Source organism: Mastacembelus armatus, chromosome 10 (genome assembly GCF_900324485.2).
Source record: "Mastacembelus armatus chromosome 10, fMasArm1.2, whole genome shotgun sequence".
Lineage (NCBI taxonomy): Eukaryota > Metazoa > Chordata > Actinopteri > Synbranchiformes > Mastacembelidae > Mastacembelus > Mastacembelus armatus.
In genome coordinates, this window is record NC_046642.1 from 26,751,616 (window position 1) to 26,778,887 (window position 27,272).

General features: G+C 39.2%; 1 protein-coding gene across 5 annotated transcripts; it reads right to left on the reverse strand.

Annotated features, from left to right (window-relative positions):
- Window positions 1-2,195: 2,195 nt before the first annotated feature.
- Window positions 2,196-26,645, reverse strand: fbxo38 (F-box protein 38). Of its 5 annotated transcripts, none has more exons than XM_026330209.1 (21): window positions 25,459-25,586; window positions 24,640-24,773; window positions 23,469-23,632; window positions 20,753-20,918; window positions 19,823-20,098; window positions 19,349-19,442; window positions 16,624-16,754; window positions 15,885-16,055; window positions 15,626-15,768; window positions 12,665-12,863; window positions 12,345-12,521; window positions 12,081-12,236; window positions 9,191-9,636; window positions 8,941-9,100; window positions 8,340-8,440; window positions 7,774-7,876; window positions 6,622-6,788; window positions 5,892-6,037; window positions 5,254-5,357; window positions 4,000-4,113; window positions 2,196-3,883 (listed from the first exon to the last, which is right to left on the reverse strand). In XM_026330209.1, exons 1-21 carry the CDS (start codon window positions 25,584-25,586, stop codon window positions 3,705-3,707), a joined length of 3,459 nt encoding a protein of 1,152 aa, XP_026185994.1. In that variant the 3' UTR covers window positions 2,196-3,704. The 5 variants fall into 5 exon arrangements, with proteins under 5 accessions (XP_026185994.1, XP_026185993.1, XP_026185995.1 ...); XM_026330207.1 differs by adding an exon at window positions 26,511-26,645 and having other exon boundaries at window positions 3,705-3,883; window positions 8,941-9,636; window positions 25,459-25,608; XM_026330208.1 differs by having other exon boundaries at window positions 8,941-9,636.
- Window positions 26,646-27,272: the final 627 nt, after the last annotated feature.

Below are 27,272 nucleotides of genomic sequence, written 5' to 3' on the forward strand. Positions count from 1 at the left end.
TGTAGAGCCTGATGGCAGTGTGGATGAAGGATCTCCTGTATGGTTCAGTCCTGCAGCTCAGTGAGGTGAGTCGTCCACTGCAGCTGCTTCTCTGCTCCATCAGGATGTTGTGAAGGGGATGATCAGTGTTTTGGACTCTACCTTTGTCTGTGTGTAATTCTGCACCACAGCCTCCAGTGAGTCCAGTCTCATTCCAAATGAAATGTCATTTGAAATGCCACTGAACAAGCTTTTTGCACCAGTTTGTCCAGCTGCCTTGGATCCTTCTGTTTTATGCTGCCTCCACAGCAGACTGCAGCATAAACAGCACACTGGCTACTATAGTTTGGTAAAACATGTGCAGCATCTTCCTGCAGACGTCTAAGGACCTAAGCTGCCTTAGGAGGAAAAGTTGTCTCAGCCGTTTTTTATATAGTACATCTGTGTTCAGTGACCACTCCAACTTATTGTCCAGGTGTACATCTAGATATTTGTAGGGTAGTACCACAGAGGTTGACTGGATAAGTACTTTTGAATTTAAAATAATGGCTCATGCAGCGTTTGGAAGAAAATTCCACTACAGCAGATGTTTATCCGACAACGCTGTTAATAAATTTAAGAAAATGATTCCATCTTTATTTACATCTATGCCAAGTATAAACATAGTGGAGGGCAGCTGCTTCAATCCCACTCCCTACCAAATTGATCATGTTGTTGACAGCGCTGTAACCTCACTGCGTGAAATGCTTGATTCTGTAGCCCCTCTGAAAAAGAAGTTAGTGAATCAGAGAAGACTAGCCCCATGGTATAATTTACATATTCGTACCTTAAAGCAGGCATCACGAAGGCTGGAAAGGAAGTGGCGTTCCACAAACTTAGAGGAAATTTTTCTAGCCTGGAAAAACAGTCTACTAACATATAAAAAAGCTCTCCGTAAAGCCAGAACTGCATACTATTCATCACTAATAGAGGAAAATAAGAACAATCCCAGGTTTCTTTTCAGCACTGTAGCCAGGCTGACAAAAAGTCACAGCTCCGTTGAGCCCAGTGTTCCCTTAGCTCTCAGCAGTGATGAATTTATGAGTTTCTTTACAAATAAAATCACAACTATTAGAGATAAAATTCAGCAGATGCTTCCTATACCTGCAATAAATGAATCTTTTACTACAGTAGCTCTTGAATCATCTGTAGGACCTCAGTTATGTTTAGACTGCTTCTCTCCTATAGATCTCTCTGAATTTACATCAGTAGTTGCTTCATCGAAATCATCAACGTGTCTCTTAGACCCCATCCCGACTAGACTGCTTAAAGGCACCCTGCCATTAATGAACTCATCTTTATTGGACTTGGTAAATTTATCTCTAGTATCAGGCTACGTACCACAGGCCTTTAAGACTGCAGTAATCAAACCTTTACTCAAAAAGCCTAGTCTTGATCCAGGAGTCTTGGCTAATTATAGACCAATATCCAACCTGCCATTTATTTCTAAAATCCTAGAAAAAGCTGTTGCTAAGCAGCTATCAGACCACTTACACAGGAATGAACTATTTGAAGATTTTCAATCAGGATTTAGAGCACATCATAGTACAGAAACAGCACTGTTGAAAGTTACCAACGATCTTCTCTTAGCCTCAGATAATGGACTTGTTTCTATACTTGTCCTCCTAGACCTTAGTGCAGCATTCAACACCATTGACCACAACATCTTATTACAGAGACTGGAGCATGTGATTGGTATCACATTCTGTTCATACTTCCCACTGGGAACACCAAACCAGTGTGTCTCATATGTTCACTTATTAAAAGTGGCAATGTGAAACGCCATTATGAGACACAACATAAAGATTATGAATTCATTTGATTTGACAGTCAGGTATTGATTACATGCAGATGTTGATAAAACTACTAGGCTACTTAAATATATATCACACTAACTAGTTAGACATTATGATCTTCCGGACCTTTGCTTCAAGAAATTTTCTCTAACTGGACCTCTTTAAATTTTAGTTGAATACCCCTGTTCTATAGCATGTTTTTTTTTTTTTTTATATAGATATTCATCAACATACATATAAAATGCATCATTTTCACTGGTGACTGATATTTTATTGTTGTTAGTGATATTTTAGCTCAGTGTGCTCTCAGTGAAGGTTTCTTGTTTGGTGAATATGAGTTATAGTTTTGTTCACTGGAATCTAATAATAAATTCAAACAAATTATGTCCCATTATTTTATTTTTTTGTATGTGAAATATTTTTTTCTTTATAAACAAACACAATGAAAGCATACTGTAATCCATGATATGTGCACTGTTGTCAGCACACGAAGAGAAGGCAGGACTCACATCAAACTCAGTCCATCCAACCAAGTTGGTATTCCACCAATAGTGACCATTGCCGATTTTAAAGAAGTTCATTTTTCTCAACCCAAACCACTTTCTGTATTTGAAGAAAATCCACATGAACCTAGAACAGTTCAACTCACTGCAGTACAGAGCTGTCCATACACCAGTAAAATCCTTAATGAGACAATCTGGGACCTTCAAGGACTTAAGAGAAAAATCATCCAGCACCATAAAAATGCTTAAAACAGTTTGGTTTTTCTCTGCTCCTTTTACGTAGGAGGTTATGGGATGACGCAGACATTTGAGAGATTGGAGCATTGTTTAGCAGGGAGCCCCTAATAAACTGACAATGTACTTGCATGGCACTATTATGTTTGGTTTCCACATCAGGCTGGTTTAGAATATGCGCTCGGCGATATAGTTTATCAAACCCATAAATTTCAATGAACTAGCATTCATTAGATTTAGTTCCCTGGTAGGCCTGACACACAAAGGGACTGAAAACAATCTGCTACAGGCAAGTTAATCCACAACTGTTGCAATTTTTCAGCACTTTCTAAGGTAAACATAGGCAACCACCTAGTGCCAATAACACTTGCACATGTACAAAAAAAAATAAAAAAAATAAAAAAGTGTTGTTTCTTGGACAATTTTGTCTAAGGTTAATTGCGATCAGTGTGGAACAGAGGCAGGCAGACTGTGTCAGTGAACAGATGCAGCTGAAAACATGAGCAGTGCAGACAACTGGGGTCATGCTGTTAACAGTGGACTCAACAGCAGAAAATGCCAAGCCTTACTTGGGACAGGACTATACTAAAGACAGGACTTCATTAGACTTCAAATGAAAATGTACATTATAATAAATTTACCTTTAGAGTTTTAATTTCCACCCCCTCAGTTACTGTCTTATACTTACTTTCATATGAGAACGTTCTGTACGCTATGGCGGCTACACGCCTTGGAATTCTGATCAAATAAGAAAATCAGCATCAAACATAGGTCATGAAACTCATCCTAATAATCCAAATACATAAATATTATCCATTTTCCCCCATGCAGCTGCAATGCTGAAAAACATTCATTTAAAAAGACTTCAATCTGGTCCTCATGAAACAAAGCACACTAGTGTACATTCTTTGGAAGAGTTTTTGCAAAGTGCTTTAAGCATTTAAAGAGCTGTGACCAGTTCTGCTGTCCAGTTCACATTTACCAGCATCCCCCAGTGCCCCCCTTGCTGTCTCTTGAGTTACTGTGTCCATGTCAGTGTGTAAGGGCACAGCTCTGAACTGCATATATTGCACAGCAAACAAACTGTCATACATCTCTCTCTAAACCAGATGTTTTCTTTCTGGGTGTGATTGACAGGGGAGGTTAGTGGTGTCTAGATGTAGTCATCATCCACAGGTTCTCCTGGTGTATCACAGTGATGAAGAAACAGGACCACCACTCGCTGAAACACTCCTTTTTTGCTCTGTCGCCGCTCTGAGATCTCCTCTCCAATGGTCTCCATGCAGATGTCAGCTGACAGTTGGCCTTTACGCCGTGGAGCATAGATGGTGGCTGACACACAACACAATCCAGACAAAAAACATTTCAAGTGTTTATATGGTCAGGTTACATGAACAACTGTATTGAATATGCAATTATTGACATATCAATAGACTGACTGCACTCACTGCTTTCATCATCCTCAAAGTCATAGCGGGCATAGCTGTTGGGATCAGCTGATCTCAGAGTCCTCAACCAGGGGAAGTCAGTTATCATGCTGTATGGGGCACCATCCACTACTCCTGAACAGTACCATAATAGAAGTTACTTAACTTTAAGGAAAAAGATATGCCATGAGTCTACTGTCTGCCAGTTGCTTGGAAACTTTGGAAGTAAAATCTATATGTAGTGTTTTGCACTTGGTTGGTTTGGACTGAAGACTTAAGCTGTGTGAAGCTCAACATTTTCTACATGCATTACGTGGAAGAAAAAAAAGAGATGCGGAAGGATGTCATTTCCTAATGCTCAGTAAAGTCCTGAGGTCATAGTGTACTGATTAGTACTACTGAACCTGTGGTGTAACATGTTAATAACTTTTTTTGAAAGAAATGGGAAGGCTATGTTTAGCTGGAGTGGTATGAAAAAATGACATTGATCATGCTATTGTGTACATAGCTTATAACAACAACATATTTTAAAGCAAAAATGGCTTTACTGTTTATCCAGCAAACAACTGATACTGTGCAACCTGTTTTTGCCACAGTTTCCCCATGTTAGCTACTGTATGTACCCTAACATGACCATGTCACTGTTGGCCCAAACGTAGCACAGACACATTTTTCAAAAATCACCAATTTGATTAACTATCATTGTTATGGGATTTTTGTGCTAATTACCAAGTTTGTGTTATCTTCCAGCCCACTAGCCATTTTTACAGTCATGCAGCAGGATAAACATCCTAAAGATACAGACAACCCTCCACACAAGTGGGGAGGGGAAGATGACTTGAGGCCTGGCAGTGCATCAAATAGCACTCTAAGTGGTCTGCAGGTTACAGTCTTCAGTGAGTCACTGGCTACAAAGAACCAACCATGTCTTTCATTTTAACACGTATGACATGTTTAGGTTCCTCAAATTTAAAGGATGGATAAAGTGGTCTCAAAAATTATTCAGACCCACTCGCCGTTTATTGCATCGTACATTACATTTAAATGATTACAATACTTACCTAATCAAATGTATGTATAAATATATGTAACCTGATGCATGTGATATCGACATAAACAATCACAGTGTCAACACTATAAAGGCAAACATTGTTCTCATTCAAATTCAACATCATTGTCCTACTATAGATGTACCATAGATTTGTGGCTACAACACAGAAAGATGTGTGGTTGATGTATAGGTGCATGTCTCCCTTGTAGGTTTGACTGTATTACCCTCCAGTGTATATATGTCCCGGCCCCAAGGGTATTTGGGATACTTCTTGACATCCTCCTCGGTCCTAGTGGCCTCTGGGAAGAACTCATACTTGATTAACTCTCTGAGGAGTCAGGCAAAGACATGGAGACGTCAGTGTATGGCTCGCCTGTAGCAGGTATGTTGAGACTAATATTTGGCCTCATACTTAGAATTCTAAATGTTTTGCTCTGTATTTTATTAAACTGGTAGTGAACAATCTGACTGTGGGCTTAATGTCATAAAGTGAAACTAGCCATTTTTTCTTAAATAACAACAGTGATGAACAACACACTCAAAGTGGCCACTATTAAATAGCACACATGTACAACTCACTATGTTCAATTTATTACTGAGCTCACAGATGGTAGTGTTTTGATCTACATTATATTGTGAGGTGTTTCTGTTCTTTGTTCTCCCTAATTATATTTATGAGGAGATCAGAATATCAGGGACACCTCTGAATATTATGCAGTCCACAATGACTGTGGTGTGACCAGTGCGTCACCATGCTAACAACACACTACGAATCAACATTTCCATCTAGAGCTGTCATGTATCAATGGAAAACATTGAAATCAATAGGAAACAAGGGTGGCTATTCTGAGATGCTACTCACTGGCTGATGTTGGCTATAGTGTCCATCCAGCTGCGAATGCGAACCTTGTTCCGTATGTTTGGAGGATTGCTGAACTCATGCACTATAGCGATGTGGTAGGGGTAGGGTCCTTGGAAGAGCAGGCGTTCCAATGCTACAGAGTCAATCTGAAGAAAGAGCGAGAGAAAAAAAAAGATGAGGTATAAGGGGCTATAATGTTTCAAACTTCTGTTTGAAACATTATAGCGTTATGGAAAGCATGGGAAATATTACCCACCAGAACTAGACACATAGCAGATGTTAGCCTAATTTGTTTTATGGAAGAGGTTATCCATCAACTAAAAGCTGCTAAAAGGTTTATTTATTCATGTTTAATCATCTTTGCAGGTGAACATGAACAGCAAGAGAGAGGCATCCGTTTTTAGTGTTAACAGCATAAAAATGCAAATTCTGGTACTTTGATTGCCACATTAAAAGTTAATTTAATGCCACCAGCAAACTGACAAAGGACTCAAAATGTTTTTGTTAAAAAGTGAGTGATCTTAAGTAAATATGTTCATTTTCTTAACAATAATGTAGACAGTAAGGTAAAGATGGCTATTTAATGTAAGAACTTTTACCTTTTTATGTTTGTACTATAGATTGAAAAGATATTTGTAATTATTTGTAATTAGTCTCTGTGATGCAATTAAAAGCATGTCTTAATTTCTAAAGAGCCCTAAGAAAATAGATGAAATCACAGATTACCAACCTGGTGCATAGGGCGCATGTAGATGATGCGGTTCCTCTCAGGAGGCATTCTCAGAATCTGATCCAGGACCTGTTCCATGTCCAGTTTCTTACACTGAGCATAATCAAACCTGTTCAGTATGGGGGCGCTTTCTACTCTCAGCTGCTTCAACACACGACATCTGGTGGCTGCAGTGAGACACAGCAGTGTGTGACGATGCGGACTCAAACTACACATGGACATAAACTGTTAAAACTGAACAGAAAGTGTGTTTTTCATTGTTTATTGTATTTCATGTTAACTGATTCTAACTATGGATGTATCTCACAATGTATTTTATAAAATACATTAATGTGAGATGCAGATAAATATTAGTTGATTCAAATAATGGATGTATCTCATACAGTATTTTATATTTTTGGGCCGTATTTATTGATCCAATGTTGATCACTTTAATGTTGCAGCTGGTGAGTTTCCTATAGGATCAATAAAATTTTATGATACTATATCATGTAATTTCAAAAAGTAACTGGTAACTAAAATTATTAAATAAATGCAGTGGAGTAAAATTGTGATACCTCAAAATTATACTTAAGTACAGTACTTGAGCAAATGTACTTAGTTACTTTCCACCACTGGTTGTAACTACAGAGAAGGACTGGCAGTTGAGCAATAGAATTAAACAATCTCCAATTTGCAATTAAGGATCAGTCACAAAAAAGGTTAAATACATTGCTCCTCGTTAGGAGCTTCATAGTGCTTTCTCATAAACTCCTGTATTAAAGCAATGTCATGAAATGATTTTTAACTCATCTATAGCACTCCAGGTTACTGAACATGAACATGTCTGCTAAACTGAGCTGTCAACAGGAACTATCGACTAAAACAGGTGGTTTAGCTACATTTCAACACTGTTTCAACTCCACCAGCACACCACTTGACAAATCCTGCAAGTTTACATTAGTACAGTTGTGAATATTTTCAGGTCTCAGACAGATACCTGATACTGAATCAAAGGCACTGCATCATCAAAATGTATTTATTTTTTTTAAAATTTTAACTAAACCATTTGAAGATCTGGTACTAGCGTACTTCAGACCTTGTGTTATCTACAAACATCCATAAGTCAAATCAAAATGTGTGTGTGAAATCACATATAAGTCTGGGTATTACCATGAATGAACATCATCTTGGGACAGTCTTTGAGAACCAGGTCAGTGATTCCACAGTTGGTCAGAGTGATGCCCACTAGGTTCTTACTCTTCAGAGACAAGATCTGCATGAGGAAATGCATGTATGGATGTGGATAATACTAACAGAGGATATTCAGAAAACAAATGCTTAACCCCCTGCTGACTATTGCCATGAATTTTGAATGCAGCCAAGGTGAAAAATTTTTTTTTTTTTTTATATAATTGTAAATAAATTTGGGCAGAGAGGGGTTAAGCCCCTTATTTTCAAATACAATTAAAAAAAAAAAAGCTATAGAGTAACCAAAGTTTGACAGCTATTGTTTTGTTAAATTTTTCCCAGTGTTCGGCAGTTTAGACAACAAACAGGAGGGAAAAGTTTTCATTGTCCTCAAGTTTATTCCTCCAAGCTCCATCTGAAGGACTTTGCCTCCCACCACAGGACAGAAAAGTGCATAAAAAGTATTCAAAATCCTGGACTTTGAAAGACAGTGAATAAATGATACTGATAAGCTGTGGCTATGTCAGATTGTTTGTGTGTGTGTGTACCTGTACATGATCATCCTCAGTGACTGGATCTGATGTGCTGGTTGATTTGTCAGCCATTCGTTTTCTTCTGACTGCTGCTCGAGGTCTGGCTCTTGAAAGATCTACACATCATAAACAGCAAACGTATCGCACGGAACAACGCAACAGTTTAGATTTAACTCTTAACAAATATGCCAAACTGATGCTGATTATTATTATTTTAGCACTGTACTTTTATAGCTACGTCAAACATATGAGAAACTGTTTGAAAGAACAAAAGAAAAAACATGGAAACATGTTAATGAAAGTCCATCACAGGCAAAGAAATGCAGATTTCATCTGCGTACCTTGTAGTTCATTTTTGTCTACCAGGTATGTTATGTATGCTGACAGCCTGGAGCACGCACACATGGTTAACTAAACTATACAAATATGGATTATTATTAAAACTATTAAAATAGTGGGGGTCTGTATTGTAACACATATTGTATTGCAAAGTTATTGTCAATATCCAGCTCTGTGGAAAAAACACAATTTGCCTGTACAACAAAACAAAAGCAAAGTTATAGTCATAGCAAATGGACACTTCAAATGTGTTCTGTGTTTGTAAGTTCAGTCTTACCTGTCTCAGGTACCAGGGACACAGAGGACATACGAGTGCAAGATCGAGTCAAAGGTCGTCTAGGAACAAAGTCGTCACCACTGGCCTGACCCTGCTGTGAACCCAAACCAGCAGCCGAGGCAGAGCTAGCAGGAGCAGGTTGTCTCTGTCTCTGTCCAGCCTGCAGACTTTGTCTTTTAGTAGCATGGTTTACAGTAGCATCTCTTGGCTCTGGACTGTCAACACCAGCAAGACTAGATCGAGGCCTCACCCCCATCTCCTTTGTGCAGCTGTCCCCACGCTCTGGTCCAGGACCTTCTGCACCATCATTAGCCCAGCCTGTTCCTGTAGCTCTGTCAGCAGTTGTTCTGGTTGCCTCAGGTCCAGTTCTGCCCAGGGATCCAGTCCCGCCCAGGGATCCAGTCCCTGGCGTAGCACCAGTTCTTCCTGTTGCCTCAGAACTCCCACCGCCCCGTACTGTCCCACTGTCAGCCTCTGACCTTTCAGTGGTCTCTAAAGCATCAGTAGTAATTCCTTTACTGCTAGTCCTCCTGCTGTTCTCAGCAGCAGCCTTCATGTCAGCCTTGATCTGTTCACTGGTTACCTGACAGCTCTTCTCACAGCTGCTGTCTGACACCTGAGCCTTTGTCTGATCCATTGAGGATGTTACTGATACAGCCACATTGTTGCTCCGCCTCAGAGGAGTCTTTCCTTTCCCTAGAAACACACAAACCCACATATATATATATATATATATGTTAAACCGCTGGGGACACTAGCACATTTATTAATTACTTGTTCAGAAATAATTTGACAAAATAAATTTGATTCTAAAAATGTTTTTTTTTTAATTCCAAGTAAACAAAGCTTAGATCTTAGAGCTTAGATAAAGCTTCTTACATCTGTAACTGCATTTTATTAGAATTTTATTAAATGGAACAAAAAAAGGCAAATGCTCTCACATACACTATGCCCTTGTACGGTAGCTGTTCTTTACTGATCCCAGTCTCCACACACAATTGTAACATACTGTGGTAAACTCAAATGGACACTGTTTCCATCCACCTATTTTACTCTGTATTGTATGTGCATTTTCTTTTACACAAAAAGAAACCTGAGAGGAAACGCTAAACGTTTTGAAAACAATATCTTGAAATATCACAAAAAACATCAGCCTGGAATATTTAATGGTTGGATAAAAGCCAAAATGAAACAGACTATTGATGTGATTAAATGAAGATATACAGCGATTAGCCACAACATTAAAATCACTGGCAGGTGAAATGAATTGATTATCTTAATATCTTCATACTATCTTCAAGGAAGGACAAATGGTGGACATGGGCACCCAAGGCTTACTGATGAGCAAAGAATAGCTTGTCTGGACTGATCCCCCAGAAGAGCTACTGTAGCACAAATTGCTAAAAAAATTAAAGCTGGATGTGAGAGGTGTTGGAACACAAAATGCATTTTATGAAGCTGTGATTGATCAGTGTGTCCATGCTGACCTTGTGTCCAACATGGCTCCTTGCTAAAACCACCTAAAATGGGCATCTGATCATCAGAACTGGACCATGAACAAATGGAAGAAGATGGCCTGGGTGGATGAATCACATTTTCCTTTACACACACACAGATGGCTGGGTGTATCTGCATTGTTTACCTGGGGAGGACGTGGGATGTGCTGGGAAAAACAAATCCGATCCATGGAGGGTCCACCTTACAACTTAAAAGTACTTAAAGTATCTGATGCTAACATGTCAGATACCAGGGGACACCATCAGGGGTCTTGTGGAGGCTCAAAGCTGTTTTGGCAGCATGAGGGAGATGTACACAAGATTAAGAAGGTGGTTGTAATGCTGCGGTGGATCACCGTATACAAAGCATGTGACTTAAGGACTTTAGAAACATGCCCTAATAACTGTTGAGCCTATTGTATATATGATTTAGGTGTGATGACTAATCAGACCAAGTTGGATTGAGTCTGTTCAAGTCTGGGGTGAGCATCTGGAAGCTGGGAAATGGCACTATACAAATAAACTGAATTGAACTGAATAAAAAATAAGAACATTCTGCTGCACTGAAGGTTCCCAGGAGCACTGTGGTCTCCATAATACTCAAATGGAAGACGCTTGGCACAATCAGGACTCTTCCAAGAGCTGGTTGCCCAGCCAAACTGGGTAATCATGGGAGAAGTACCTTAGTAAGAGAGGTGACCAACAATCCAACGGTCACTCTGACTGAGCTCCAGAGATCTTGTGTGGAGATGGGACAAAGCTCCATAAGGACAACCATCACTCCACCAATCTGGGCTTTATGGCAGGGTGGCTAAATGGAAGCCTCTCAGTGTGAAACACATGAAAGCTGCTTGGAGTTTGCAAAAAAGCACCTGAAGAACTCTCAGACTGTGAGGGCCAAGATTCTCTGGTCTGATGTCGTTTGGCCTCAATTCTAGATGTCATGTCTGGAGGACAGGCACCTCTCAACTGCCCAGTACCATCCCAACTCTGAAGCATTGTGGTGGCAGCATCATGCTGTGGGGGTGTTTTTCAGCAGCAGGGACTGGGAGACCGGTCAGAGTTGAGGGAAAGCTGAATGTAGAGATATCCTCAATGAAAGAGTGGGCCGAAGGTTCACCTTCACAACACAGGAGTGGCTTAGGGACAACTCTGTGAATGTCCTAGAGTCAGAGCCCTGCCTTGAACCTTGTTGAACATCTCTGGAGAGATCTAAAAATGGCCCATCCAACCTGACGAAGCTTGAAAGGCTTTGCAAGGAAGTATGGCAGAAAACTCCCCCAATCTAGGTGCGCAAAGCTTGTCATACCCTAAAATACTTAAGGTTGTAATTGCTGACAAAGGTGCTTCAGCTAAGTACTAAAATTCTGTTTCCACTTTGTCATTATGTGGCACTGAGTGTAGATTAATGGAGAAAAAAAGAATTCAAACAATTGTATCAGGCTGCAACATAATAAACTGAAAAAAGTTAAGGAGGTCTTAATACTTTCTGAATATACTGTGTACTCCGAAAGTATTAAGACCTCCTTAACTTTTATTTATATATATATATATATATATATATATATATATGCATATACATATACATATATATACAACATATTCTGTTGTGCTTGCTTGGTGTGTTGTAAGTTGTGCTGACACCTTCTGTATAAGAAGCCTGCTGCTGCAAACAGGAAGCTGGCACTAGCCTTGAAACAAGGCCTTCTTCTTCCTCACTGTCTGAATCTGAGATGACCAGTGGGGGCTTGGGAACAATAGCACCAGCTGGTCTGCACTGCTGAACTAAACCACTGGGACCTAGAGGTACAAAACAAAACATTTCTATTTTAAAAAAGGAGTGAGTGTAGGTGAACAGAAAACTGTTGTTTTAATCTCTGTTAAATATGAAAGAGAACAGCTCCAGACCTGCTTGCTCCTCATCAGGAGGAGCTGGTGTTCCAGCTCCCCGACTGGGTCCTGGAGCCATCCCAGCTTCTTCTACCCTCTCCTCTGCTTCTGATCCTTTCAACTCAATCTGAGCCTCAACCTCCATGTTCTCCTCCTCTTCCTCTTCATTCTCCATCCCATTTACCTCCACTGGTGCTGTGAAAACAACTTTACTTAATTTAAGTATGAAGGGTTGCTTCTAGTCCCATTTGTTTGTTTATCAACATGATCTCTCAAAAACTGTTGAAAGATCTTTTCCAGAAAAACAAAAACAGTGCTGAGTTAAGGGGTATACTTGCCATTGTGCTGCCGCCGCCTTTGGTTGTTGTTGTTGATGTTGTTAACGACAGGTGGAGGCGCAGGGGGCAGGTTGGCTTCATTATTGTGGTGGTGGTGGTTGTTGTTATTGTCATTGTCGTTGTTGGAGTTCTGGTTGCTGACCAGTGCTGAGGACACACCAATACCAGTTCCTGCACTCAGGCCCACCCTGGCACAACCCTAACAAATACAAACAACATACAAATGCGTCACCACATATACTAACTTTATTTCACATACACTAACTTTATGCTGTTTCATGTCCTTCATACAGGCCATTTCAAAGTGCAGATCAGAGCATGTTCAAAAGTGTATGTTGGGAGAACAGGATAAAAATCCCTGTTATCTAGCCTAGCCTATCTAGCAGTTTGTAACCACAGATGCATCTTATCTAGCATAAAAGCTTTCATGATCAAACAGTCATCAGTCAAACACATTTACACCCGCCTCACATATAAATACGTATTACACGACATGGATTGACCCTCAGCTCACCATCTTTACACAGTGTCTTTATTACACTGTGACTCTCTGCAAGACAACTATACAAAAAGTAGAACCAAATGCCTTGTTATTAAACACATCTAAGATTATGTGAATACTTCTGAGTGACGATGATTGAAGTGCATCTTAAAAGACTTATGGAACTAAAAACTAGATTGACTGTAGTTTAAAAGATAAATTAATGTAACAAAAAGTAGGACTCCAGCACACGAAATGAGATGAGATAAAAGCTTCAACTTTAGAATCCATCAGGTAAAGTCTGATACATAATGAGTTTGCTGAATAAAATGTAGCAGAATGAAATCGCTGACACTTTTCTCCATCACAGGGTCTTAATGTCACAGAATATTTGTAGCGCCACTGGATTAAAATGTCACCTTTGCTCTTTAAAAACCCATTGTCATGGTCAATTGCAGTCCATGGGGTTCCACTGATGATGGCTTTTTATAGTCATCACATGCATGCTTCATTCTGAGTGAATCAACTCAGACTTTAAACTAAATGATCAGAACTGAAAACACTTCTCTGGGTTGCTTAACCCAGAGCTCAGAGCAAGGGTAAGAGTTTGTTGAACAAGATGACTGAAATACCACCCAGGTACATGTCAACAGTTCACATTAAATATCATTAGCTGTAGTTGTTAATTATCAAATTTAGTGTTCTGGTCCAAGTGAGCTAGGGGATGAATAATAACTAATACTGCAGATACTGAGCACTACAACTGCTGATAACTTGTGTGTGATTCATATTTTAATATTAAGACAGTGGAGGAAGTGTTGACAAGGATATGAATTAATTTTTTCTGTCTAATCCTATAGACATTATCTGCACTGTGTCAGAAAGTTGCAACAGAGCAAGAGCAAAAATATTTTTTAAGATTACTGAATAGACAAAGAAGAAAAAATGAGCCACACACATGTGAATTGGTTAGATCAACACCTGCATGGGAATATAAACAATCTGAGCTGTGGTACAGACACAGAAGACAGCTAATGCAGCATCAGCTCTCATCTATGTGTATAGACTGCACATGTACTTTTTTTCAGTATCCATGCAACAGCAACTCTGCACATTCTTAGATAGGATGAACTGGATGTCTACATTCAGGCCAGCATATGGAAAACATTTAAGTGATTTAACCAATTTTATGAAATGTCTGGAAAAGTATGAAAATTTTACACCTGTAAAAGCAAAAATGATATAAACATCTAAATTTAGAATCCTCCTGTACCTATTGCCAGTGCAGTGGAATAAAAAGGCTTTAATTTGCTAGGGAGCTTAAAGGTTGGTCTCTAGAGCAAACGTGGTCTGATAAGCTAAGATTTATCCCGTTCCAGAGTAATAGGCGCATAATGGTAAGAAGGGAGGTTATTTAAGTGATGTTGATCTTTTCTGAAATGTTGATGTAGCAGTACATGCGCTTCTATGAATTTATAAATAAACTGCTCAAAAAACAAAGGGAACATCTAATGATCACAGTATAACACCAAGTCAGTTAAACGTCAGGGATATCAATCTGTCCATTTAGGAAGCACAAGTGATTGTCAATCAGTTTCACCAGATTTGGTGCAAACAAAAGTGACAACAGGTACAACTGGAGAGGCAAAACCAAGACAGCAAGGGAATGGGTTTGATGACAAACATATTCATGCCATTGACTCACCCTGCCATTCCCCTGACCTAAATGAGTTGCTGTGAGGCAATGGAGCAGAGAAGCAGCTGCAGTGGACGACACTCCTGTGCTGCAGGACTGAACGATCCTGCATCCCCACTGCCATCAGGATATATAACACCTTAGCCAATGGCAGATGACAACTGACCACTCTCACTATTGACTTATAGTAATAATTTTTAACTTCATTAACTTCATTCGTCAAAAACCAATGTGTGATTTATTCTTCTCTTTTTAAGTATATTTTGTGGAAATAGGTTCAAAGAGTATTTGGAGGGGTCCTCCACCACACTTAAGGAAGTTGACAATATGGATGACCTTCGATACAGTACATTTTAGGACTTACTGACTAGGCCAACCCAAGGTATTTCCTCTGACCGATGCCTTAATCAGGCCCCCTTAGCTAAATATACCACAGCTACATTAATGGCAACACATCAAGCATTTTAGTATGCAATGGCTATAAAACAACACTTAAATAGCCCATTGTATTATTTTACATAATACATTTTCAATTCTAAACAGCATTCATGGGTAACAAATTAATATTTAATTGCATAAAGAAAATAATGGCTGTTAATTGATTAAGTTAATTAAGCTGATTAAAAATCAGTGGTCTCTGGTTGTCTGTGATCTTCAGTCTGCTACAGTTTATAGTAATTGAAGGATGTATGGTATAGATCAAGAAAATGCTGCAAGCATCAATGAAATATGCATGTGAGAAGTGCAGACAGTATGACTGAGCGTATTTGTGAACACTAGATACCTTGGGTGGTTCTCTAAACATCTGGTCCAGACAGATAAACTCCAGACTGGGCAGTAACTCTATGAACTGGGAGAAGGATTCCAGTTTGATAGCATGACAGCGGACAAGAGTGAGATCAACAAGGCGACTCCATCTTGACTGATCTGACAACACAAAAGGGCAGAATATAGCAGCTTCACAGAGTGACACAGTAAAGGTTAAAAAGACAGCAGCAAAATTAAGGCAACAGACTTTAGGGAATCAGTAGTGTGATATTTACCTGTGATCCAATGATGAGGGTTATGCAGGTGGGGACAGTTGTAGATGAGCAGATATTTAATATTAGTGAAGACTTCGTTCACCACCTTTATGCCAATGTCAGTGATGATGCCTGGGTTCTCAATGACATCAGCCAGACCGTACTTTACCAGTTCCAAATGAGTCATTTTACCTGCATTTAAAAAGACAAGATATTTTTCAGATATTTAAAACAATACACCCATATTTTTTTATTCACCACAATTAGACTCAAGTTTGAGAAAGGTTCTGGTCTGCTACAGGAACATTGAGCTGTAAGTCAATTGAGTGCTGAGAAGCTCAGGGTCCAAAACACGGGAGTGGTAAACCATGGTCATGGTAGTTACATGGATAAAGCAGAGAAAAACACTTACAGCATCAACATTTGCCTCAGGTCACATTCATAGGCAGTAGAGCACAAGCAAAATACAAGCCATTACTCAGCCTGTGTCAACAGCAGGATTTATTAAAATAGGAGCATATCTACTCCTTCATATTCAAGTGAGTAACTGAAATGCCTGCTCTGTGGACTATCTGTCTCTCGACCATTTCTTGTATGCAACTGAAAGATAAGGGCAAACTGCAACGCCCCCCCCCCCCCCAAAAAAAAACACTCCAAACAAATATTATTTTAAACAAACTGAAACAAAATGAAGACGATGAAACAAAGGAAAAGCCAGGAGAATGGCTGTCAATGTGGTGATATCTGAGGAGGAACTAACATTGCAGCAAGAACTCATCCACGTATCCAAGATGAAGTGTCTCAAACTGAGGAAACTCTAGTTCAGCCATTTTTAGAGCTGAGAAGACTCCATCTTTAGTCAGAGAGGGCTGGATACGCAGCTCATGAAGCCTGTTAAACACAGAAATAATGTAATTAAATCATTTGTCCCTATTCAGTTATTGAAATACATTCTGCACTCTCCATCTGACAGAGGCGAAGCTAAAAAAACACCTTTAAGGTTGTTTTCTATGACTTGAACATTAAACTGTAGTAGTTTTCAAGAAAACCCCACAATCTACATTTGAGTAAATAGAAAGTTCATGCAGTGAAAATCATTCTGATATTTTACGTGTACTGTTTATACTGTACTCACACAGTTATGCTCATACGTTTACATACCATTCTTTAAAGAAAACACAAGTGATTGGGCAAAATACATTTATTTTAAATGGGATTCAGATTAAACTATGGGGCATCTAAAAATAGCACCATCACTAAACAAAACAAAGAAAATACAGATTGTCCCCGTTCAAAAGTTTGCATATCCTTAATTTTTTAATACTGTGTATTGCCTCCTTTAGCATCAATGATAGCTTGATTGTCTTTTCTGATAGTTGTGGATGAGGCACTTTATTTTCTCAGATGGTAAAGCTGCCCATTCTTCTTGGCAAAAAGCCTCGAGTTCCTGTAAATTCTTGGGATGTCTTGCATGAACTGCGCATTTGAGATCTCCCCAAAGTGTCTCAATGATATTCAGGTCAAGACACTGTGATGGTCACTCCAGCACCGTCACTTTTTTCTCCTCTAGCCAATGACATGTCAACTTGGCCTTGTGTTTTGGATCACTGTCGTGCTCAAATGTCCAAGTGTGTCCCATGTGCAGCTTCTGGGCTGATGAGTGCAAATTGTCATTCAATATTTTCTGATAACATGCTGCATTCTTCTTGCCATCAATTTTAACCAATTTCCCTGTGCCATTGTAGCTCACACACCTCCAAAACATCAGAGATCCACCTCCATGCTTCACAGCAGGGATGGTGTGATCTTTATCATAAGCCTTGCTGACTTCTCTCCAAACATAGTGTTTATGGATGTGACCATAAAGTTCAATTTTGGTCTCATCACTCCAAATGACATTTTTTTTCCCAAGAAGGTTTGAGGCTTGTCTAGGTGCTGTTTGGCATATTATAAGCAGGCTCTTTTGTGCCATTGGCGCAATAATGGCTTTCTTCCAGCAACCTGACCATGCAGCCCATTTTTCGTCCAATTATTGTGCATCTTGAAACAGCCACACCCCTTTTCTGTAGCGAAATCTGTATGTCAGCTGAAGTTACTTGTTTTTCTTCGCATCCCGAACATCCTGGCAGTTGTGGCTGAAATTTTTGTTGGTCTACTTGAATATGGCTTGGTATCAACAGAACCTCTCATTTTCCAATTGTTTAATAGAGTTTGACGAGTACTGACTGGCATTCTCAAATCTATCTATCTCTTAATATCCTTTTCCTATTTTATAAAGTTCAACTACCTTCTCTCACAGGTCCTTTGCTTTCCCCATGGCTCAGAATTCAGCAAAGTCAGTGCAGCACTGGATGAAATGTGCAGGGGTCTGTCAAGAGCCCAGAGTCTCACTGACTTTTTATACACAGACCATAATTACAAGTAAGCAGGTCACAGGTGTGGACAGTTATCCTTATTAGCCATTTAAACCTGCATGTGTCAACTTGTGTGTACATGTACATTGTATTATCAGGCCAAAACTTCAATAGAAAGTAAACATTTGCTCACAGCCATTTGGATGGTTCCACTTGTCATTATGGTTTAAAAAGAGCAAACACAATTGTGTAATAATAAATAGCTTCGCCTGACCACTAATCCTGAAAGAAAGAAAAGTTTTTTGGACAATCAATTATATTTTCTGAAAAATGGACAATATTTCACAACTTCTGCCAGGGTATGTAAACTTATGAGCACAACTGTATATTAGCAATAGTAACACAGCTTACTGCCTATGAGAAACTTCAAGCTGTCTCATGTGTGCTGGGTGAGTTTTATTGTCATCTGCATATATTTAATGTTTTTGTTTTCTCCCTGTGTGCTGTAATGGAGACAATTTGGGTTTGACAGGAAAAGGAAAGTAAAATTTCTATGTTCGGTTATGGGCAACAACATAATTCAGCTCTGTTATGTTATTGTATGCCTGGTATCGTAGTTAAAGGTAGTCTATGGTAACTGTATGTTGGATATGTGTATCCTCAGATTCTTCTTCAAGTCCTTATGCAGTGACAATAGTAAACGTGATGTGTTTATGTGGGTTGTCCATAAACATGTAGTGGTTGTTATGCAACGCATATTTGTATATACAATCTTGTATAGTGTATATTTTGCAATTTTCCTTTGCATTTACTCTTAAGGTTCAAGGTTGAAGGTTTAAAATGCTAAATTATGGTCACACAGAATGGTATATTTTGGTGTAGTATGGCACAGCAAAGTATCTTAAAAAAAAAAAAAAAAAAAAAACCTGTTTGCAGAACTAAGAGTACCACTGATACTGGATATTCTTCATTTCAGTTTGTTACAGACCACTGCAAGAGTGAACAATGACTAAACAGTGTTGCTTTAAAGATACTTAATAAAATAATTTGCATTTTGATTTAAAAACATAAGCTGTACATTGACAAGTGTTCTTTCTTTGCATTAGTTTAAAACATTGACTGGCTGAGCACCTGCGAGCAGCAGTGATGATGAGATAGCCCAAATCCACTTCCAGGGCATTCTTACACGCTCCAAACACAATTGTGTGGAGATTCCGAAATCCTCCTGAAGACAAATATAAAAGGTATTACAGAGAACACACACAACTTACTTTTTAGTCACTGTGAGAGCTATGGGTGCAATTGTCAGCATTTAAATTATCTGAAATCCCAGTTAGTATTAGAAGGATAGAAAGCATCTCATCATTTGGCATGATAAAATATAAACAGTGGAAATTGACATTCTGAATAGAGCAATAAGCAACTACAGTGAACTTAAAAAATGGCAGTAAAATTAGAGCATACAGTATTTAGTATAAGTTTATACAGCAGTTTGGTTTGTGAGTATATCCACAGCCTTTCACTGAATCATTTCAAAATACAAAGTACATATTATTCTACCAAAACTAATATTCAGGACTATTTAGAAACACATGCTCTACCCACCTGACCTCCAGCTGTCCTCCACCACATGTTGGATCAGTCCTCCCAGGAAGGGAACTCTCACCAGCTCCAGCTGCTCCAGGTTCCGGGCTGATGCTAAACCAGTAACTAGGGGAACATATTTGAGGGAGTTGGTTGGCCCAGCACAGTTCCGCATGACAAAGGTTCTTAGGCTCACACACAGAAAGTCTTTGAATGGCTGTGGTTTTGTGAGACGGACCCACTTCAGGTACAGGTGGCGCAGCATGGATACACAGGGGATCTCTGGGACATTCACCCCTACAAAAAAATAAACATCATCAATAGGTCTGGTATTTGTAAATTTAGCAGTAACAGAGCAAGCCTTGCCACCCCATCCTGAACTAGGGATGAAGTCGTGAAGTGGACTTGCAGTACTGTGCAGACGTTTTAGAAACTTTTAATGTTTTTAGAGTCTTATCACACAACACTACCAGGTGACTGATTGATCTTAGGTTCATTATGCAGCCCACTGTGCAGGACATCAAGCCCATAGTTCCTCAGAGGGAAGAAGAACAAGGAGTCCTGCAGCAGATGGTCTGACCCTCAGAGCCCTGATCTCAGCAGAATGGAGTCAGTCTGGGATCACATGAAGAGACAAAAGACATAGCCTGAATCTACAGAAGCAGCTTCTCCAAAGTACCAGGAGAAACTGTTTGCAGATCCAACCAGAGGGTGCTGCTGCAGATTTAAGGGCAAGGGGGAATGCTGCAAATACTGATTAGATTTAGCTTTTATTCTCTTTACTGCACTTTGTATGAAGTAAACTGATAAATGAAAAACTATTTATGTAATTTATACTGAAAGTACCTAAAACTTTTGCACAGTACTGTACATTCACTATGTCATTAGTTTACTCCATTGTATTTCAGCTGTCACGTAGAGGGAAATGTATCTCTGTGATTTCCTACTCACCCACTAGATGTAGGGTCTGGATCTTTGCAGTTATGGGGATGGTTAGTTTGTTCTCAGCGGGAATGGGAAAAGCCCCATTACGGTTGCGAAACTTTCCCAGGATATGAACCTGAGGCATGTAGTTCCATATTGCTTCCACAAGCTCCAGATGGGAAGTCTCCACACCCTGACAGTGTTTCAATAATAAAAAGCGTGCTTTCAGATAAAAGGTTTTGTATAAACAGGGAAGCAATAAAAGAAGTCAAACGTTTAGGCAAGTGGTACAATGTAGCTCTCAATGATTAAAGTAGGTTCAGGGACCAGGGCAGCAATCTGAGCATAGAGGTGTCAAAGTTTGGAGTGAGTGTTGGCATTCAGGTCACTCGAGAGAGGAGACAGACATGCTGCTTTCACCTTTTCTTATGCCTAGCCTACATTCTTCATAGTCTAATTTAGACTATAATTAGTAAAATTTGAAATGTGACTCATACAGTTAGGCACCAGAAATATTTGGACAGTGACACAATCTTCATGATTTGGGTATGCATGCCACCACATTGGATTTGAAATGAAACAACAGATGCAACTGAAGTGCAGACTTACAGGTTTAATTAGAGGAGTTAAACAAAAATATCCTATGAAACATTTAGGAATTGCAACCATTTTAATACAGAGTTACCTCATTTCAGGGGCTCAAAAGTAATTGGACAAATTAACATTACTGTAAATAAAATGTTCATTTTTAATATTTTGTTGAGAATCCTTTGAAGGCAATGACTGCCTGAACTCTGGAACCCATGGACATCACCAAACGCTGGGTTTCCTCCTTTGTGATACTTTGCCAGGCCTTTACTGCAGCTGTCTTCAGTTGTTGCTTGTTTGTGGGTCTTTCTGACTTAAGTTTTGTCTTAAGGAAGTGAAATGCATGCTTGATTGGGTTGAGATCTGGTGATTGACTTGGCCATTGCAGAATATTCTACTTCTTTTCCTTAAAAAACTCCTGTGTTGCGATTGCAGTGTGTTTTGGGTCACTGTCCTTCTGTACTGTGAAGCACCATTCAATCAACTTTGCAGCATTTGGCTGAATCTGAGCAGAAAATATATCCCTATACACGTCACAGTCCATCCTGCTGCTTCTGTCTTCTGTCACATCATTAAACACTAGTGACCCAGTGCCATTGGAAGCCATGCATGCCCATGCCATCACACTGCCATCACCATGTTTTACAGAGGATGTGGTGTGCTTCGGATCATAAGCTGTTCCAAGCCTTCTCCATACTTTCTTTTTCCCTTCACTCTGGTACAGATTGATCTTAAGTTTCATCTGTCCAAAGAATGCTGTTCCAGTATTGGGCTGGCTTCTTTAGATGTTTTTTTGGCAAAGTCTAATCTGGCCTTTCTATTAATGGTTTGCACCTTGTGGTGAACCCTCTGTATTTGCTCTAATGAAGTCTTCTCTTTATGGTAGATACTGATACACCTACTTCCTGCAGTGAGTTCTTCACTTTGGTGTATGTTGTGAAGGGTTTTTTTTCACCATGGAAAGGATCTTGCAATTATCCACCACTGTCGTCTTCCATGGACGTCCAGGCCTTTTTAAGGTCCTTAGCTCACCAGTTCGCTATTTTTTTCCTCAGAATGTACCAAACTGTTGATTTGGCCACTCCTAACATTTCTGCTATCTCTCTGGTGCATTTCTTCTGTTTTTTCATCCTAATGATGGTCGGTTTCGCTTCTATGTTGAGATTCACAGCAACAGCTTCCAAACAGAAATGCCACACCTGGAATAAATTCCAGACCTTTTATCTGCTCAGTTGATGATGAACAAGGGAACAGCCCATGAAATAGCTTTTGAGACAATTGTCCAATTACTTTTGGTTCCTTGAAAAACAGGCAGCTTACATATTAAGGAGCTGTGTCAGTGTCCAAATATATATCAACTTAGCTGTATTTGTTTGTTTATGTTTTTTCTGTTTAACAAGGCTGTTTTTGGTAAAAGTGATTTATACTTCGGTTTGACTTATAGTCCGTAAAACATGGTAAGTCTGTCTCTCTCATGTTGTGTTTTTTCCACACAGAGTTGAGCTGGTTTGAAGTTAGTTCTTAACTAACTAGGCTAGCTTAATGACGTTATGTTGGGTTTGGCAGAGGGCTGCTGGAGCATGTGCTAAAAGTTAATATATATCTCAACACTAGGCCTTAGCTAGTTAGCTAACATGTGGTTATTGGGAACGTTAGCTAAGTCTCCCGTCTTGTAGTTACTTTTTTTTTGCTTCATTCCTGCTGCTGCAATAAGATTTTCCTCCATTTTGTTTAAAATTCTTTTACAAAGAGGACCTACTATGCTTTCTTTAGCAGAGAGGGCTGTGCCACTGATTCAAACACAAACAACCAAAGAGGAGTCATATCTGCGAAGATTCTCAGTCGTCCAGATGAAATTAACTAGAAGCTGAGTTAAGGCAACTAGACTTCTTGTTGAGTTGAAACATTTCACCACTCATCCAAGTGGCTTCTTGAGGCTTGGTGTTATATGAAACTCACCTGGAGGATAGACAGAAGAAGGAGCCACTTGGCTGAGTGGTGAAATGTTTTGACTCAACAAGAAGTCCAGTTGCCATGACCTTTAGACAAAGATGAGGTAGCAATCTGGTGACATTGAAAATCTGCATGCCCTTGGCTCTGTATGATGTACAACTGCCTCTTACTTCAACAGCATATCGTTACACTACATACTGACCAACAAATTGGGACAGGCTTGTAGTGCCTCCAGGACTCCAGGTATACTGAAAGCCTCATAGCCCCGGACTCGTCTTCTCTCCAGGTATCGAGGGTGGAGGCCATAGAGCTGCTCCAAATCTGGCATCTTCTTCAAAAGAAGCAGAAAGCTGCTGTCTGTAAAGCCTAAACCAGAAAACAACATGATCCTACTCTTAATATGTCCAAAAACTGAATCAACTTGTGGCAACAAGCATTGTCACCACTGGTTTTAGTGAAGTGTAACCACACTTTTGAACCTTTCAGTCTTTCCACAATTGTTACTAAGCACAGCCTGTATGCGTTTGTTTGTGTGTGTGTGTGTGTGTGTGTGTGTGTGTGTGTGTGTGTGCGCGCGCTTCCCGGTGGTGCAGCATGTGACAGAGAGAGCTGCCCCACTGTTTTTGTAGAGGCTAAAAAGATTGGGAAGTGTAAAAATGCATCACAAAAAATATATTAATCAGAAATGGAGTTGGAGAGGAATTTGCAAGATAACTTATGTAACAATAAAAAAAATAATAATAAAAAAATAAAACAGGAAATTCTCCAGCACTTAGAACAGAACCAGTAACGTCAAAGCTTATCTATACTACAGTCTTTAATAATTTAGCCCCATGTCCTGTTTAATACTAGGGTTTGGTACCCATTTCTGTAATAGATCTAAATCACGTAGCAGTATATGTTTGTCTTTTCACATTACCACAACACTATCAGACCTCAGACTTCTACAACTACGCCACAGAGTTGCTCCCCACCTCCAGTTCAATCTCCCCAGATGTTCCTCAAGTTGTTTATGTTTACAACATCAGCTCCCTGTTTCAGCTCACATTTAGTTCAAGACTGACCTACCACCAAGATATCGTCCAACCTTAAAATTTAACACAACAACTACAGTCCTATACCTCTGTACAACTGGTCACCCAGACACTATATTGAAAACTGTTCTAATCCAACAGTAGTGAAACTCCCCACTAGGAGAGGTACGACAGCAGAATAATGGCCTATTTTCCACAGCAGGCTGAAAACCACCTTTTCACACAACAGAGGCTGCAATTTATATACATAAAGATGTTGCAGTCCAAGATGTTGCACTGTAGCACTGAACTTAGTTAAATGTTTGTCAGTGATGCAGTGGATGTACTTTAAGCTCTTACCTGAAGGCATATACTCCCACCAGCGACCAGCACAAAGATCCACTACTTTGACCACTCGCAGGTACAGAGTAACAGCTTCTCGAAGTTTGCGGGACAGACACTCCATACACATTATATCCTTCATGGGAAGGTACCTACAAAATAATATTCAAGCTTTCAATCCCTTTTGCAGTTTATGTTTGGGTCAATGTGACATTCATATTTCTGTAAATTCATCTATGTTAAGCTAGGGTTATGTAATATTATTATGAAATGATATGTGGTACTTTAACACTGCTTAAAGTACCACATATCGGTTCTGCTGGAGGTTTTTTCTTCCGTTAAAGGGAGTTTTTCCTCTCCACTGTCGCCAAGTGCTTGCTCATAAGGGAATTGTTGGGTTTTTAGTTTTAGTTTTTGTAAAGTGCCTTGAGATGATTTGTATTGTGATTTGGCGCTATACAAATAAAATTGAATTGAATTGAATTGAATTATTTTCTAGTAGGTCTCACTATAATATCTCTGGGTGTATTAGACCATTGTGGCAATGTCACAAATCAATAAGCAGACACTATTGGCATTATTGGATGTTCAATTTAACAAATGCAAAGAAATACCAGGATTGTCAGGTATATCAGACGATAATAGTTAAATGAATAGAAAATTCACATTTCACACTGTTGGATATCTCGGGGTAACTAAGATATATTGCCAGCATCCTTGTTGTATGCATAATGTCATCCATTGTAATGACAACATCTTATTCATGGCAATGGTCAGTCATACATACAATAAAAACACACGCCAAATATAGGTAGAACCCTACTGTAGGCAGTATACCTGAATATATGACAAAGGACTTCATGGGACAGTTCGTTGATGTAGTCTTTGGGCTCATTGAGAACCAGTTCCCCGCCACCGCTGCCCCCTACAGGCTGGAGTTTCGAAACCTTTCTCCTTGGACCCATCACTTCAGTGTCACTGCTCAGGCTTTTAAATAAACACACAAACATACAGTCATGTTTCAATCACTTCAGGGAACATTACATATCATACCCTGGTGATTTACCCCAGCATTAAACATAACCACAACTTGCCTTATACTGTGCGAATGTTTCTGGCACTTTGGTTGCGTAGACATTTTTTAAATTCAAAACAAAAAAAAAAAAAAACATGACATTATTTTTGAATGCTTGCTCACATTTCTTGTAATCACTAAATCTGTTCCAGAGCACCATGTGTAAAGTAGTAAGTAAATAAAGCTTAAATCATTATTTTATCATAATTTTATTTCCTATATTGTATAAAATCACATTTAGGGAGATTCCATAAAATATTAAGGAGGGATTTGAGACTTTGGGGCTTATTTTATGGATAACAAATCTGAACTATATGCTGTGCCAAAGAAGAATCACAACAATTAGCTACTAGTACTAGTTTTGTATCTTGAGTTAATGTCAGTCACGTTATTGTACAGCTAACGTTGTGCTTGACTTCGGGGTCCGTGTATACAGGCAGGGGCTGAAGTGAAAACAATGACTGTTAAACACTGCAGCTGGGAAATAACAGTAAGTTACACAAAAAAGAGCGTTACTAATGTTTGTTAGCCAGGTGAAAAAGGACCACAACTATGTTTACAGGTCAGCGATAGTAAGTTAAAATCTAACTTAAAGCTACACCACGAGAATCAACATCAGAATGAAGACCCGTGTCATGTGTGACAAGTTTCTCATTAAACATGCTCGAAGGTTTAACCTGATCTTTACCAAAGCTAGCTTAGTTAGCATAGCCACAGCTAACACTGAACTCCACAGACAAAACCACTTAAGTAAACAACATATAGTAAACACACAAACTGTTCACCGAGGCCCTTGGCAGTGGTATTAACATACCAATATCTTTCTCAAAGCCGCTGTTATGTTGCTTTCCGTCCATCCTGTGTGTTGAACAGCATTACTAGACAACACTAAGCTAAACACTATTTTTTCTTCTCCTGCTGCTGCTTCTTCTTTTTCTTCTTCTTCTTCTTCTTCGTGTTTCATGGCGGTTGGCAAGCAGCGAAATGGTGGATTACCGCCACCATATTCGTATGATCAAAACAGCAAACTCTGTGAACAGTTCTTATTGCTCTTGTCTGGAGAACAACCAGCAAATTCAAAAAACTTTTACAGTTATTGCCCAGACCTCTACACATTCATTTAAATATGGTAATATTTAAATGCTTTTTGAAAACTTATTTTGTGCATATTTTATGTAGGATTTCTAACTGATTTTATCATCAGTTTAATCACCAAGAACTCATTTCGATAATAGCATCTAGCAGTATTAGCCCAACACGTACCAAACCGTATTATTTTAGTTTCAGTAAAATTGAATGATAATATGTTACTATCGTACCATGGTTTTAATTTGTTCATTTTCTAAATATTCTGTATCACCTTTAGCAACCACTCCAAATTTTCACCTGGTCAAAAGATATTAATATTATCTGCAAAGAAAACCAACTTAAAAATGTTTAATACATTACATAATTCATTAATATACTAAATAAATCATTTAGGACCCAACAGTGACCCCTGGGGGACACGACAAACAATATTCAAACATGATGATTCCTAGTCACCCAACTTCACAAAACCTTGACTGTTAATTTT

Bases quoted from the DNA above. Each gene is read 5' to 3' on its own strand.
- fbxo38 (XM_026330208.1), bottom strand. From the start codon at position 25,586: ATGGGTCCAAGGAGAAAGGTTTCGAAACTCCAGCCTGTAGGGGGCAGC. The intron at 16,755-19,348 runs GTGCTCAGCCAG...TGTGTTTAACAG, and splicing joins ATCATCACTGCTGCTCGCAG to GCTTCATGAGCTGCGTATCC. The intron at 12,237-12,344 runs GTCTGGAGCTGT...TTGTACCTCTAG, and splicing joins TCCTGATGAGGAGCAAGCAG to GTCCCAGTGGTTTAGTTCAG.